Source organism: Aotus nancymaae, unplaced genomic scaffold, assembly GCF_030222135.1.
Source record: "Aotus nancymaae isolate 86718 unplaced genomic scaffold, 86718_ANA_hifiasm-v0.15.2.pri h1tg000007l, whole genome shotgun sequence".
NCBI classification, from domain to species: domain Eukaryota; kingdom Metazoa; phylum Chordata; class Mammalia; order Primates; family Aotidae; genus Aotus; species Aotus nancymaae.
Window position 1 is genome coordinate 9,564,538 of NW_026988418.1, and position 15,222 is coordinate 9,579,759.

The 15,222-nt window shown below is 42.6% G+C and overlaps 1 protein-coding gene and 1 pseudogene across 5 annotated transcripts in view; one reads left to right on the forward strand and one right to left on the reverse strand.

Annotated features, from left to right (window-relative positions):
• Positions 1-2,000: 2,000 nt before the first annotated feature.
• Positions 2,001-15,222, reverse strand: part of PIK3R3 (phosphoinositide-3-kinase regulatory subunit 3) — a 107,344-nt gene continuing 94,122 nt past the window's right edge. For all 5 annotated transcript variants that reach the window (XM_012434561.2, XM_012434560.2, XM_012434562.2 and 2 more), the window contains 3 exons: positions 8,665-8,739; positions 8,029-8,199; positions 2,001-5,734 (listed from right to left, as the gene is read on the reverse strand). In XM_012434561.2, the coding sequence (XP_012289984.1) occupies positions 5,536-5,734; positions 8,029-8,199; positions 8,665-8,739 (445 nt within the window). In that variant the 3' untranslated portion in view covers positions 2,001-5,535. The remainder of the gene's footprint in view (positions 5,735-8,028; positions 8,200-8,664; positions 8,740-15,222) is intronic.
• On the forward strand, positions 6,256-13,654 carry LOC105727127 (large ribosomal subunit protein eL8-like; annotated as a pseudogene).

Below are 15,222 nucleotides of genomic sequence, written 5' to 3' on the forward strand. Positions count from 1 at the left end.
TAGGATTAAGGGTGCAGATGGTAGTGAAGTTAAAGTGTTGTTTTGATTGATATTTGGTGAAGGACTTTAGGTAGATATGAAGCAGAAGGCTATCAAGGATGACTATATACATTTCTGACATATAACCAGATAAATTGTATTTCCATTCACTGAAGTAAGAAGGAAGAGAACCAGGGCTGAGTAGCTCAGTGCTGCATTCCATATGCCAAATATGATGTAGCTTCCAATGGAGGTCTGGGCAAGTGAAACAAACATGTAATCGGCCTAGAGATGGTAGGTGGATTCATGGCTGTGCATAAAACTGCAAGATAAAATGGCCTTGAGAGCTGAAGGAATCCAGGAGATGTAAAAGGAACAGTCAGATGTCAGCAGAATATGACGTTGAGTCTTAATAGGGTCCATAAAGGACCTTTCCATGGAGAGGATAGTTAACAGTGATGGTTATTGAAGACATCAAGAAAAGCAGTTTCAAACAGTGGTGGAACCGGTACTGAAATGCTTGAGGTGAGGAAATTAGGACATTTAGACAGCTCTCTCCAAAGGCTTGGCTTTGAAGAGGAGAAAAGAGATGATAAAGGGATATGGGATGATTGAATAGGGATTGGGGGAGTAGAATGAGAAACAACCATGTTTAGATGTCAATGGGGATGATCCAGTTGAAGTAGAGAAAGAATCGATGATTAATCTTGGGGAGATTCCTGAGGTGGAAGAAAATAGATTGCAAAATAATACATGTGGAGTAACTGACTTTAGCTGGAGGGTACTTTTGTAATTTAACAGGTAAGAGGGAGAATAGTTATGTAGATATAGATAAGTTTGTAGGTTTGGTGGTAGGAAGGTAAGGGAATTCGTAGCCAACCATACATTTTCTGCCAAGTAAAAAGTTTTTTGTTTTGTTTTTTTGAGATGGAGTCTCACTCTGTTGCCCAGGCTGGAGTGCAGTGGTGCAGCCTCGGCTTACTGCAACTTGTGCATCCCGGATTCAAGCAATTCTTGTGCTTCAAGCCTCCCGAGTAGCTGGGATTACAGGTGCATGCTACCACGCCTGGCTAACTTTGTACTTTTAGTAGAGACGGGGTTTGACAGCATTGGCCAGGCTGGTCTCGAACTCCTGACATCAGGTGATCTACCCACCTCGGCCTCCCAAAGTGCTGGGATTACAGGTGTGCGCCACCATGCCCAGCCCCAAGTAAACAAGTTTAAATCTCAGAGCCCAGTGGAAACATCCAGCTGGCAGGTAGAGTTCAGAAGAAAGAACTGGGAAGAAGAAAGGAATTTGAGCATCCTAAACACAGAAGTGGGAACAACTCTGAGTTAGGAGAAATCATCCATAGTTCTAACAGTGGTCTTGGGGGAGGGTGTGTATCATCTAAAATGTAGTGAGGAGAAAAGACATAGGCAAGGTCACTTAGAACAACAGATTGCTCCCTGCTCAATCTATTTGTAATTGAGCACACATGGGTGGGGCCTGAGACTTGGATGAGAGCTGCAATGTCCTATGCAACAAGAGGTTATCACGTTTGCTCATTACATTCCCAAAATATAATGGAACCTCAGCAATGTGCAGGAGATGACAAGGGCCTGGGGGTAACAAGACGACAGACTGTAAAGCTGGGCCCATTTCCCCCTCCCCAGAGTAGAATGTAGAAACACTTTTAATTCTGGGTAGAAATATATACGAACCAATAAACTGGGCTTATTACGAGTGGGTGGTGAGGTGTGGAGGAAATGGCTTTCAGATTTAGTTTTCTCAGTCAGTATCTGAGACTTCCTGTGTCCGGTGGACAGGACTCTGGCATGCCTAGTTGGAGTCAACGTCCTCTCCTAGAAGAAGAGAGCCTCTTGTTGCCCCAGTTCAACCCTAGTACTAGGTCTTTTGGTGCTTGCTTACTGGAGAGAAGGTTTGAAAGTTTCAAGGGCTATTCAACACCCGAGTACTCCTCCTCTCTTGACCTCCACTCTGCCCCAGCCCACCCCTTCATAGCATGAAGACAAAAAAATTACTTTATTGCAATGTCTTTATTGCATTACTAGAGCAAGCTGGCCAGACTGTCCCCTCTTGGGGAAGGTATAAAACAAAAAGACCAGTAAGTATCTCCTCTCATCTTTCCCCCTACCCTCCCCCACAATTGCACAGCAATGTCTGAACACATCTGGTGACAAGAACAATTTGCAAAGTGGTCTAGGAACTACATTATGAACTGTCCCATCACAAGACATACAGTTGGCTTTCTTGTGAGTCAGATATTTTTTACGTTAACTACATGAATTTTTTTGACTACATCAAAGACAAGATTTTTCACAAGTAACAGGGCACCAAAGTCACATGCTGGAATCTGTAAGGAAACAGGGTTGTTTGCCACAAGTGGCTGGAGCTAAAGCAGGGCTGAGCAGTTGGTAGCAGAGGGCCCAAGCAAGCCCCGATCTGGACCCTCTGGTTTCTGAGGCCACTGAAGCCTCACAGAGGGCTGCTCTGGGTTCTTTAACTAGCAGCAGAGACCACCTGAGGAAACAGGAATGGCCCAGGTGCAATTCTCAGTTTAAGAGAACACATGGGGCTGATTACGTGCAGCAAAGAGGGGAGACCCATGGAAGACACCACATTGGCTCTCAAAGCTTCTTCAAAGCACATGAGGCCTAAAGTAAGTGGGAGGTCCCATCAAGGCTTGGAGAGGGAGTGAAAGTGTTTGGAGGTCATCATTCTTGGGCAGATCAATGGGAAGGACACAGGCAGCCTATCCAGGCCCGAATCAGGGCACGGCATCTATGGCCAGGTGGAGGCAGCACTGTTTTGTGATGAAAGCTTCGCCTGGAAAAGCTGGGCCTAGCACCTGTGTCCAGCCAGCCCCAAGCTGCTTTCATGTCAGTTGCTGGGTTCTCTGGCCAGGGGTATGATGAGCCCCTCTGATCTTGGTCGCTCTTTGCCCTCTGCCTCGTTGAAACTGCAGTTAGGATGCCAAGACAGATAGTCCCAGGGTCCAGATCATGGGGCAGGACACGGCACTAGACTCTCATGAAGGAGGCCAAGACCTGCTCCCAAGTCATGGGAGAAGCACCTTGCTACCCTACCCCTCTTACACACCAGGCCCAGTAGCTAGTAGACTGGTCCCTATGCTATTTCCACTGGCTCAGGGTCAAGCAAGTTATGTGGTAACTGGTCAGAAAATATACTGTCAAACCTCTCAAATGACCCCTGGGTCTTAGATCCCATGAAACAATGAATTCAAGAATGAAGAACTGAAGAAGAAAAGTGAAGGAATGTAGGACTGAAACAAAGTAGCCCTTCTTTACAAGCCAGCCCAAGTGTAGATAAAGATGGTACATGGTCTTTCCCTGCACACCCTCAGTGTCTGCCCAAAAAGGAGCAGACACATTATTGAATACTACAGGCAAGTATCTGTATTTCCATTTTGGCTTAAAAGACATTCAGAACACATTGAAATTTTAGTACCATACAAGAGGGATTCCTTGCACATAATCTTGAGCATCCACCTGCTTCAGCAGGTTCAACACCAGACGCAAAGCCATCCAGCTGTGCCCAGCAGCAATTAGCTTGGTATTATTCAGTAAAACTTTCAGTAAGATTTCAATCGACAGTTTGGGAAAGGAATGTGCTGGCTATTAGTTAAATGACTTTGGAGGAGGGTTCATTTGTCTCTGCCTCACCCAATCCTGAAACTGCAGTGTAACCAAGGAAAAGCCAAGATAAGCACTTCCCTTCCTATCCTCATCGCTAGTAACTGGAGGTTCTTCCAAAATTATACATCTATGTCTACATTATGGTCCATATTTTGGACCCTGTCATAGAGATAAGTGCACAGGGAAAGTAATATTTTTCTTTCACCCCAAAAACTAGAGCTTTCCTAGCTGTAAGCTTTATAAACCAAGACGCAGTACTGGCTTCTCTACTCAGCCAGGATGCCTGACTGCACAGCTTTGGGCTCAAACAGCTGACTCACTCTGAGCCTATTAAGGTTCCAGGATTGGCTCAGAGGCAGCTGGACTCTATTTGTCAAATGACTGTTGACTGATGGGTGTGGGGCATGATAGGGGCAGGAATAGATGCCTGCCCCCACTCCATTTGCCTAGCTTCACTCAGTTGGAAGGCTTAAGCCACATGGAGCAGAAGATTCCTGGCCTAAAATCAAGGCCACTGGAGCATGAGGGCAAACTGCACATAACTTTAATGGCAGGATCACAAAAAAAGGCAAAGAGAAAAGCTTCCAGATGGCTTCTACTAACAGTCTAAACACTAAGCCATCTTTTCTCCCTGCAAAAGCTTCAGAAACCACTGTATGGAAGCACATGTGTAATGTGGTATGACTCTCACCCTGGACCACAGGGCCCCTGGGTCTGTGATTTACTGAGGCCTCTGACCACAGACTGACTCCCCTCCTTAGCAACCTATAACTCCCAAAACCCTATCCAGCAAAGGAAGGGGAGATGAAGGGAAATTAAACCATGTTTACAATTTCTGCAGGGCCTTTACACTTGGGGAAGCACATATAAGAATGTTGTTGTTCTATATTGTTATTTGGTATATCAAGCCATCTAAAAGCACTGGATTGCACCTTTTCTTTACTCATACAAACAAGTTACAAAGGTTTCAAACAACAGATCATTCTTTAGGCTAAGGAAACACCACACAAGCACCAACTTCATTTTATAATTCAAAGCTCACCATCCCCACAAAAAGAATGCTACTCCTCATCTCTGAGAAACAAGGCAGGACAGAAGGGGTTACACTGACCAATTTTAGTGTTTGCTAAAACTCACAAATTCTAGTCTTTTTATGTTCAAGTTTTGGTACAGAAGTATACATTCATCTACTAGTGCCACCTTTTCCCATCCAACATTGGTCTGGCAACAAACATTGTTTTGTTGGCTTCTGAACATAATACTTCTTCAGAGGGAGGGGCTAATGAGATGCTGAAGCCTAAATTATGTTGGTAAGAAATAAAGTACCTTCAGTTGAAGGTTTTTTATCACCTTGGCTTAGATTGTTTAAATGAAATCCCAAGCCTCCCCATTTTCCTTTGGTTGTCTTTTTCGTCAAATCCCATCCTATCACAAAATCAAAATAGCCTTCCCCGTGAGGGGAAGAGAGACTGCCAGAGCAAAACAGAACTTCCAGCAGAGCCATGCCCCTGCTGCACTCTCAGAGTTAAAGATTTTAAAAAGACATGGACTCTTCAGAAGCTTCCAAACACAACCCCACCCGCTATCCCCATCAAGCCTAATATTCTGTTGAGGGTGCCTGGCTAAACAAAACAAAAACCCCAATGAAATCGACTTTCAGAAAAACATCTGCTTCCAGCTTAGTATGTCAGTGCAGCAGCATGGCTGAGTCCTAGAGAACCTCAGGCCTCTAATGCCCCCATCCTGGCCAGCTGCTGCTCGGCCTCTCCACTTCACATTCACAGAATCACTTCTTGTGCAAAACAAGCAGTCTATGTAGAAAGAATGCCCTCATCATAGTCTAATAAAAACTGTAGAAAAAAATGCCAGAGAACCACCTCTCTTCCCACTTCCTTTTTATCTGCAGAGCGAGGGCATCTGTGCATGAATAGGGTAGGCAAGCCTGACGTTGAGGGAGTCGTTGTGCTGAACCAAGGATGTCTGCTGGTAATGGAGCACCAGCTCCTTCAGAGAGCTGTACAGGTTGTAGGGCTCAGCAAAGCCATAGCCCCGAGCAGTGCTGTAGATCACACAGTGCTTCACTTCCCCATCGGCCCTGCAATGATATACCATGGAAGAAATGTTAAGGCAAGTAACAATAGATAAAGGGACACTAAATGGACAGCAGTCTGAGAGCAACTGTTATGCAAATAAGCATTTTTTGTTAATCAGTCAAAGCTTGTAAAATTGTGTTCCCCCCACTCCCTACAGACTTGGCCATAGATACAGGTGTTAAAACAACCATAAATGTAAGGGTTTATTTATTTATTTATTTTTAGACAGGGTCTCACTCTATCACCAAGGCTAGGGTACAGTGGCTTCATCATAGCTCACTGCAGCCTCGAACTCCTGGGCTCAAGTGATCCTCACACCACAGCCTCCCAAGTAGCCAGGACTACAGGTGTGAGCCACATGCCCAGCTAATATTTTATTTTTAGTAGAGATGGGGTCTTGCTATGTTGTCCAGGCTGGTCATGAACTCCTGGGCTTAAGGAATTGTCCTGCCTTAGCCTGCTAAAATGCTGGGATTACAGGTGTAAGCCACCACGCCCAGCCAAGGGTAGTTTTTGATTAATCAGTTTCTTTTTTTTTTTTTTTCAGATGGAGTTTCACTCTTGTTGCCCAGGCTGGGGTGCAATGGCACAATCTTGGCTCACTGCAACCTCTGCTTCCCAGGTTCAAGCAATTCTCCTGCCTCAGCCTCCCAGGTGGCTGGGATTATACGCATGCACCACCACACCTGACTGATTTTCTACTTTTAGTAGAGACGGGGTTTCTCCATGTTGGTCAGGCTGGTCTTGAATTCACGACCTCAGGAGATCTGCCCACCTTGGCCTCCCAAAGTGCTGTGATTACAGGCATGAACCACAGCACTCAGCCCTGATTAATCAGTTTCTTTATGTAAGGACTCCAGCCAAGTCCTTAACCTACAGGCTGCCACCCAATAACCTGAGTGAGAGTAAGTGACTGCATTTACTGCCTTTCTTCTTTTTATTATTCTTAAAAGATCCCAAGTCTTGTAAGAACCATCCTCTCCTACATTTCCACTCAGATAACTTGAACAGCCCAAGTCAAGGAGAAATGAAATGTTGCAAGTAGTTCTATCTTTGGATAACAGTAATCCAATGCACTTTTCAACTCCTCCACCATTTTCCTCCCATGAGACATCCCATTCATCTTTTTGAGGTCCATCTCAGATGCCTTTTCCACAAAACCTCCCAACCCACTCTTTCTCCACTATTAATGATACTTATTTCACAGTGGTTCTGTTTATCTTGTACATTTAGTGAAATGAAGAAAGCCTGGTGCAATAGAAAAATGTAGGTTTTGAAACCAGGTAAACTTGGATTCAAACTCTGTCTCCATTACAGAAGTAGACCGCTAAAAACAAGATGATCACAGAAAGCACTGAGCAGTCTGTTAATATGGATGCCTTCTGTCTATCTTCTCCACCTTGCCCTCTAAGGGTCCAAGCACTTTGTCACTGTTTGCCTTCTGCAACATCCATCAGTAGCATCATCATAATAATATTAGCAAGTGACATTTACTTCTTATGTGCCTGCACTGTTAAAAGTATATTGTATTACATAGATTAACTCATTAAACCCTAAAGTAAGTTTTATCCTTATTTTACAGATAAGGAAACTGGGCAAAGAAAGATGAAGTAATTTACCCAAGGTTACCCAGTGGGTAAGCCGTAGTGCCAGGATCTGAACCCAGCATATCTGGCACCATCATACCTCTTTTCTAAGTGTGGTTTTTATCAATGAAGATGTTTGCCTTCCTAAGGAATATATTCCACACTCAGGCAAAAATCTGACTAAGGCACAGTTAGTTATTCCCAGAATTTCACTTTCCATTAAAAGGAAAATAGGCTTTTCTCATAAAAGTCACAAGATTATCTTACAGAAAACACATCCACATTTCCTATCACTACATCAATAGAACAATACATAATTTAAAATTTTAGATAGTTTTCCTTCTAGGGTAAAAACAGTTCTATTTAATCAAGCCTTCCCTAATCTGACATTGGAGACCATACTAGGCATATAGGATACTACTAAAGAATTAAGCGATTTTTTTTTTCAATTTAAGATCTCACATTACCTTTCACAGACACCTGAAATCTAACAGCAATACTGCAGGGCCTAATCTACTTATCATGTAAATTAAAACCTCAAGATAATTTCAGCTATCATTTCTCATAAAGCTGGGGTTTTTTGTACAAATAGTTATGGACCAAGCCATGGGTCCTTGTTACTGTACTTTCATCAGAATTTCATGAAGGGTTGATTTTATATTAATTAATGCAAAAGATTTCAAAAGGTTATATCCCCAGAGAAGACTTACACCACAGAGCAAGCATAGCATCCTTTCTTGCTACTCTCACGAATTAAGAATGAACCATCAGGTTTCCCATAAAGCAAATCCTCTGCTTGTACTCGATTGATATCCTCAACAAACCAGGTTTTCTCATCATAGTGGGGCAGGTTTTCATCTTCCTCATTAATAAAATAGTTCCTAAAAATTAAATGTTAATATATTATTCTAACAAGTTACTTCCATCTAAAAGCAAATACATAAATAAAACACTCTTCTAAATCTTTAAACCACAAATGACAAAGCAAAATTGCAATTAGTTGGCTGTTAACTTCATTACTTGCTATGGTGCAGAAAGCACAGAATTCGTATGTTTCATCCAATAAGCTGAAATACAAATATCTGAATAACAGTGCTTACACATCCAGATTTTGAGTAGCTATACTCAAAGTAGCTTATACATCCAGATTTTGAGTTTAGAGGCAGGTCTCTGAACTCAAGTACCTATAGGATACACTTTAGGCAATTCAATTCAAAAGAGAGTCAAAGTTCTCAATTCAATGCTCTCAAGTGACAATGACAACCAGTATTTAGCATGTATAAACAAGATGCATGTCTTATATATATAACAAAGCCCTCTGACAGAAAGGTATATAGAGAACTTACTCATCAGCATCCTCATTCTTAATTCCCAGCCAGGCATTCAGGCGTTTCTGTCTCACTCCTTTGTGATTGAGCCATCTGCCAGAGGGAAGACACCAGTGTCAGTATCTATGCAACTCTGACTGGACAAAGTAGATATGTCTGAGCCAATCAAACTTCTAGAGTCTAGACTCCTCTTGTTTTTCCTAATTTCACAAAGAGTAGGCAAAGATTTCCCAAAATTAGTGTCTCAATTACTTTTCTTTCAACTATCAAGATGAACTAATCTTTTCTGGAAAAAGGCAGAAATATACAGGGCTACTTGAAATTCGGCACTTCATTTTTCATTTTTCTTTTCTGGAAGATGTGACACCACAAGCACACACATACTTGCACTCACACACAGTGGGACATGTGTTTCTGAAAACATTAGTTAGGTGAGCATGCTGTCACATTTGCAATCACTAAGCCCGAGGATCCACTTCCCATGTGACCTACTGAATTGAGATTAATATTTTAACTAAAAATTTCAAGTTTTATTTTTGCATTTAAGCAAGCCACAAGAAATTCAGGGTGGCAATCTAAGTAATTAATATGAGTGAACTTCATTACCAAGAAAATCATAGTATCCAGGCCGGGCGCAGTGGCTCACACCTATAATCCCAGCATTTTGAGAGGCCAAGGCAGGTGGATCACCTGATGTCAGGAGTTCAAGACCAGCCTGGCCAACATAGTGAAACCCCGTTTCTACTAACAATACAAAAATTAGCCAGGTGTGGTAACACATGCCTGTAATCCCAGCTACTAGGGAGGCTAAGGCAAGAGGATTGCCTGAAACCAGGGGGCAGAGGTTGTAGTGACCCAAGATCACACCACTGCACCCCAGCCTGGGTGATAAAGTGAGACTCCATCTCAAAAAAAAAAAGAAAAGAAAAAGAAAATCATAGTATCTTAAAATTTACCGGTATTTTAGATGTAAAATGAGGTAAACCAGCACATTTTTTTCCTTTCAGATGGCCAATAGTCTAAAACTAGGGTGGAGTGGAAAACACCTTCATTCATCACTACCCACCAAGCAAGGCTCCTTATCATTCAGGTTTCATCACAAACACCATCTCCTCAGGGAGAACTACCCTAACTGTCCCAACTAAGGCAGTCCCCAGTCACTCTCTACACTTTACCTTGTTTTATCATCTTCACAGCACTTAGCTAAAATCCATTATTTTATATTTTTATTTGTTTTGTCTGTCTCCCCAGTGAAATGTAAGCTGTTATCCTGTTCCCAATTATTAAAGCAGCACATGCACACAGATATTCAGTAGTCAGTAAATATTTGCTGCTGGGCTGCTTTTAACAAAATCTTCACAACTCCAGGATCATCCTGTATCTCTCTCTGACCCCAAGTATCCAAGATAACTTGGCATCACACCTAATGTTAAAGTTCTGTTAGACAGATTTCAGTCTTCCTCAGTAAGACTTGCCCTTTAGTAAACTTGAATTTCATTTTTTATGCTTAGCAAAACTGGAAAATAGGTAATATATGATCTTGATACCACTGATTTAGTAAAAAAACCCCTCCCCTACTCCATCACTCCTCTCATCAAAATATACAGATGCCCTCCTCTAAACATTCTTATCACCCAAAGTCTTCAATCCTTAAAGAAACTGACCTTCTCTTTATCAAAGAAACAAGCACGCTGGCTAAAAAGGCGTGAACTGAAAGAATACACCACATTTTCTCTTGAATCCCCAAGTTCTTTTAACCACCAACCTCTTTAAACCGAGCCTCTCTTTCTGCCACACAGAATGTCAGGAACCCGTTTCCTAACACTTTCCTAATTAAAAAAAAAAAAGAATGCTTTTGCTCCACCCTCCATTTATAAAGGTGCCGACCTTCTGAGTTAGGCAGCTTTTCCAATCTCCTAAAAGTCCGTTTCAAAGACTTAACTAGTTCTGAGTCCTTACATACCTATTAACAGTGCCAAGAGCTGATTAGATTTTAAAAATCATTTTCAAATACCTCAAATAACTTTAGTAAATGTGTTAATTCACATTTAACGTTATTGAATAATGCACTGATGACAAAGGCAATAAATTCTACAGGAAAAATCTGAGGCAAAACATTCAAAGACCTAACATCCAGTTCTGATTCTGTTAGTGTAGTAACTGGGTTGTAAAACCAATTAGATTTTTAGAAAGGACGCTATATATACATATTTTTTGGCATGGTCTTGGACTTGTCTCTCTTTATACCTGAGCTATCTCTTCTTAAAAAAACAGGGAAAATACTACCCCCATAGATTACATCAAAGTAATCTTAAGAAATACAAGACAGGGGACCTCCTCTTTCGGCTTTGGAGCCCCATTTCCTCTGTCTTTGTATGGGGGAGTTTCTTCCTTCTGTCTTCTCCCTTCTTGACTATTAAACTTTCCACTCCTTAAAACAAACAAACAAACAAAAATGAAATACAAGACAGAAATAAAAGCTGGTATATCTTTTCTAGCCCTACCCCAGCAAGTAGGGAAAAAGAATGTATACGTAGTGTCCTTTCTAAAGATCTAATTGGTTTGACAACCCAACTACCACACTTTAAGAGGAAGAGAGCTTGTGTTTCAGTCTAAGACAAAAGGATTGAGCTGGGAAGCCCTTGAGAGATAAGGACAAGAAAAGATATTCTGAAGCTGAAGCTGTAGTTCTGGAAGAAAGTAGACACTTGCCTAGAGCCTGGCTAAAATAGGAAATGGAGTGACAGAAAACGGTGCCTCATGCACAGGGCATCCTGGATGGAGAGTGAGGTTTTAAGATACAGCATCAGTTGGGCATGGTGGTTCACGCCTACAATCCCAGCACTTTGGGAGGCCGAGGTGGGCGGATCATGAGATCAGGAGATTGAGACCATCCTGGCTAACACAGTGAAACCCCGTCTCTACTAAAAATACAAAAAATTAGCTGAGTGTGGTGGCACATGCCTGTACTCCCAGCTACTCAGGAGGCTGAAGCCGGAGAATCACTAGAATCCGGGAGGCAGAGGTTGCAGTGAGCCGAGATCGTGCCACTGCACTCCAGCCTGGGTGACAGAGCAAGACTACGTCTCAAAAAAAAAAAAAACAAAAAAAACAGGTGCAGCATCTGTTGGTGGCCAATGATGAGATTACTATAAAGGACACGTTGGAATTTTCTCAAACAGCCAGATGGCAAGACCCAATGATTAGGCAGAGGAGCACCCAATGACAGGAGTCAAGAGGGAGGTACAGAGGACCTTGCACTCCTCTAATTTTCTGGCACTACTTCAGGATGATATTCTTAAATCATCCAAGTGTCAGTGTATGTAGGAGGTAGGAACGATAACAGAGATTAAATATTTTTAATGTAACCAGGCCAGTGGGAGCTTAGAATACATTTAATTTTTTTAAAAAATGAGAGGCCAGGTGAGGTGGCTCGGGCTTGTAATCCCAGCATTTTGGGAGGCGAAGGCAGGTGGATCATGAGGTCAGGAGATCGAGACCATCCTGGTTAACACAGTGAAACCCTGTCTCTACTAAAATACAAAAAATTAGCCAGGTGTGGTGGCACACTCCTGTGGTCCCAGCTACTCAGGAGGCTGAGGCAGGAGAATCGCTAGCACCAGGGAGGCGGAGGTTCCAGTGAGCCAAGATTACACCACTGCATTCCAGCCTGGGCAACAAGAGTAAAACTCCGTTGCAAAAAAAAGAAATATATTAAAGAATGAGTCATTATTTTAAGAACCCAGATTATCACTAAAGGTATGAATGTAAAATAGTGCAATCACTGCACAAAACAGTCTAAGCAGTTCTTCAATGAAACACAGAGAATTACCGTATGATCCAGGAATTTCACTCCTTAGTATATCCATGAGAAATGAAAATATATGTTCATCTAAAAACCGGTATATAATGTTCACAGCAGCATTACTGAAATAGCCAAAAGACAGAAACAACCCAAATGTCCACCAACTGATGATGATTAAACAAAATGTGGTATAACCATACAACAGACTATTATTTGGCCATAAAAGGAATGAAATACTGATATATGTGCTCTCCTCCCACCGCCCAAGATGCCGAAAGGAAAGAAGGCCAAGGGGAGGAAGGTGGCTCCAGCTCCTGTTGTGAAGAAGCAGGAAGCCAAGAAAGTGGTGAATCCCCTCTGTTTGAGAAAAGGCCTAAGAATTTTGGCATTGGACAGGACATCCAGCCCAAAAGAGACCTCACCGCTTTGTGAAACGGCCCCGCTATATCAGGTTGCAGTGGCAGAGAGCCATCCTCTATAACCAGCTGAAAGTGCCTCCTGCAATTAACCAGTTCACCCAGGCCCTGGACCGCCAAACAGCTACTCAGCTACTTAAGCTGGCCCACAAGTATAGACCAGAAACAAAGCAAGAGAAGAAGGAGAGGCTGTTGGCCCAGGCCGAGAAGAAAGCTGCTGGCAAGGGGGACATCGCCACTAAGAGACCACCTGTCCTTAGAGCAGGAGTTAACACCATCACCACCTTGGTGGAGAACAAGAAAGCTCAGCTGGTGGTGATTGCACACGATGTGGATCCCATTGAGCTGGTTGTCTTCTTGCCTGCCCTGTGTCGTAAAATGGGAGTCCCTTACTGCATTATCAAGGGGAAGGCAAGACTGGGACGTCTAGTCCACAGGAAGACCTGCACCACTGTCGCCTTCACACAGGTTAACTTGAAAGACAAAGGTGCTTTGGCTAAGCTGGTGGAAGCTATCCGCACCAATTACAATGACAGATATGATGAGATCCGCCGTCACTGGGGAGGCAGTGTCCTGGGTCCCAGGTCTGTGGCTCGAATCACCAAGCTCGAAAAGGCAAAGGCTAAACAACTTGCCACGAAACTGGGTTAAATGTACACTGTTGAGTTTTCTGTACATAAAAATAATTAAAACAATACAAACTTGCCTTCAAAAAAAAAAGAAGTACTGATATATGCTACAACAGATGAACTTTGCAAACACCATGCTAAGTGATAGAAGCCAGTCACAAAAGAGTACATTTTTTTTTTTTTTTTTTTTTTGAGACGGAGTTTCGCTCTTGTTACCCAGGCTGGAGTGCAATGGCGCGATCTCGGCTCACCACAACCTCCGCCTCCTGGGTTCAGGCAATTCTCCTGCCTCAGCCTCCTGAGTAGCTGGGATTACAGGCACACACCACCATGCCCAGCTAATTTTTTGTATTTTTAGTAGAGACGGGGTTTCACCATGTTGACCAGGATGGTCCTGATTTCTTGACCTAGTGATCCACCCGCCTCGGCCTCCCAAAGTGCTGGGATTACAGGCGTGAGCCACCGCGTCTAGCCCAAGAGTACATTTAATATTATTTCATTCAAGTGAAATGTCCAGAATAGACAAATCCATAGAGATAGAAAGTAGATTAGCGGTTGCTTAGGGCTAAAGGAAAGGGGTGATATGGATAATAAGTAAAGGGTACAGGGTTTTTTTTTAAGGTGATGAAAATGTTCTAAAATATGTGATGACTGTAAATACCTGTGAACATACTAAAAATACTGAATAATACACTTTAAATGGGTGAACTTTATGGTATCTAAACTGTATCTCAATAAAGTTGTAAAAAAAAAAAAATGAAACCAGAACACACCACCATCCACAGAACTCCTTTGTTTTTTTTGGATACGGAGTCTCACCCTGTTGCCCACACTGGCATATAGTCGGGTGATCTCAGCTTACTGCAACCTCTGCCTTCCGGGTTCAAGCAATTCTCCTGCCTCAGCCTTCCGAGTAGCTGGGACTACAGGTGTACGCTACCACAACTGGCTTTTTTTTTTTTTGAGAGTCTCGCTCTGTCACCCAGGCTGGAGTGCTGTGGTGCGATCTTGGCTCACTGCAACCTCCGCCTCCTGGGTTCAAGCGATTCTCCTGTCTCAGCCTCCCGAGTAGCTGGGACTACAGGCACCTGCCACCACGCCTGGCTAACTTTTTTGTATTTTTAGTAGAGATGGGGTTTCACCATCTTGGCCAGGCTGGTCTCCAACTCCTGACCTCAGGTGATCCACCCGCCTTGGCTTCCCAAAGTGCTGAGATTACAGGCATGAGCTACTGCGCCTGGCCACACAGAACTCCTTTATCTGCAACACCCCCCCGCAAGCCAGTACATATATTACTTAAAACTCATCAATTCCCTAATAACATTAAAAAACCCTCATCATTATGTACCTGTATTGTTATGGCCATTATTCTTTATTTTAAATTTATGAATTTTTGGTTTATGAATACTGTAGTCCCTGCTTATCCATGGAAAATAGTTCCAAGACCAAAAGACACCTGAAGCCACAGACAGTACTAAACTATATATACTATTTTTTCCTATACATACTGTTTTTTCCTATATATACATACCTGTGGTCGTTTAATTTATAAATTAAGTGCAGTAAGAGATTAACAATGATAACTAATAATAAAATAGAACAAGTATAACAATATGCTGAAGTAAAAGTTATGTGAACGTGGTCTCTCTCAAAATGTCTTATTGTACTATACTCACCTATCCAGTTTATGGCTGACTGGGGGTACCTGAAAATGTGGAAAGCAAAA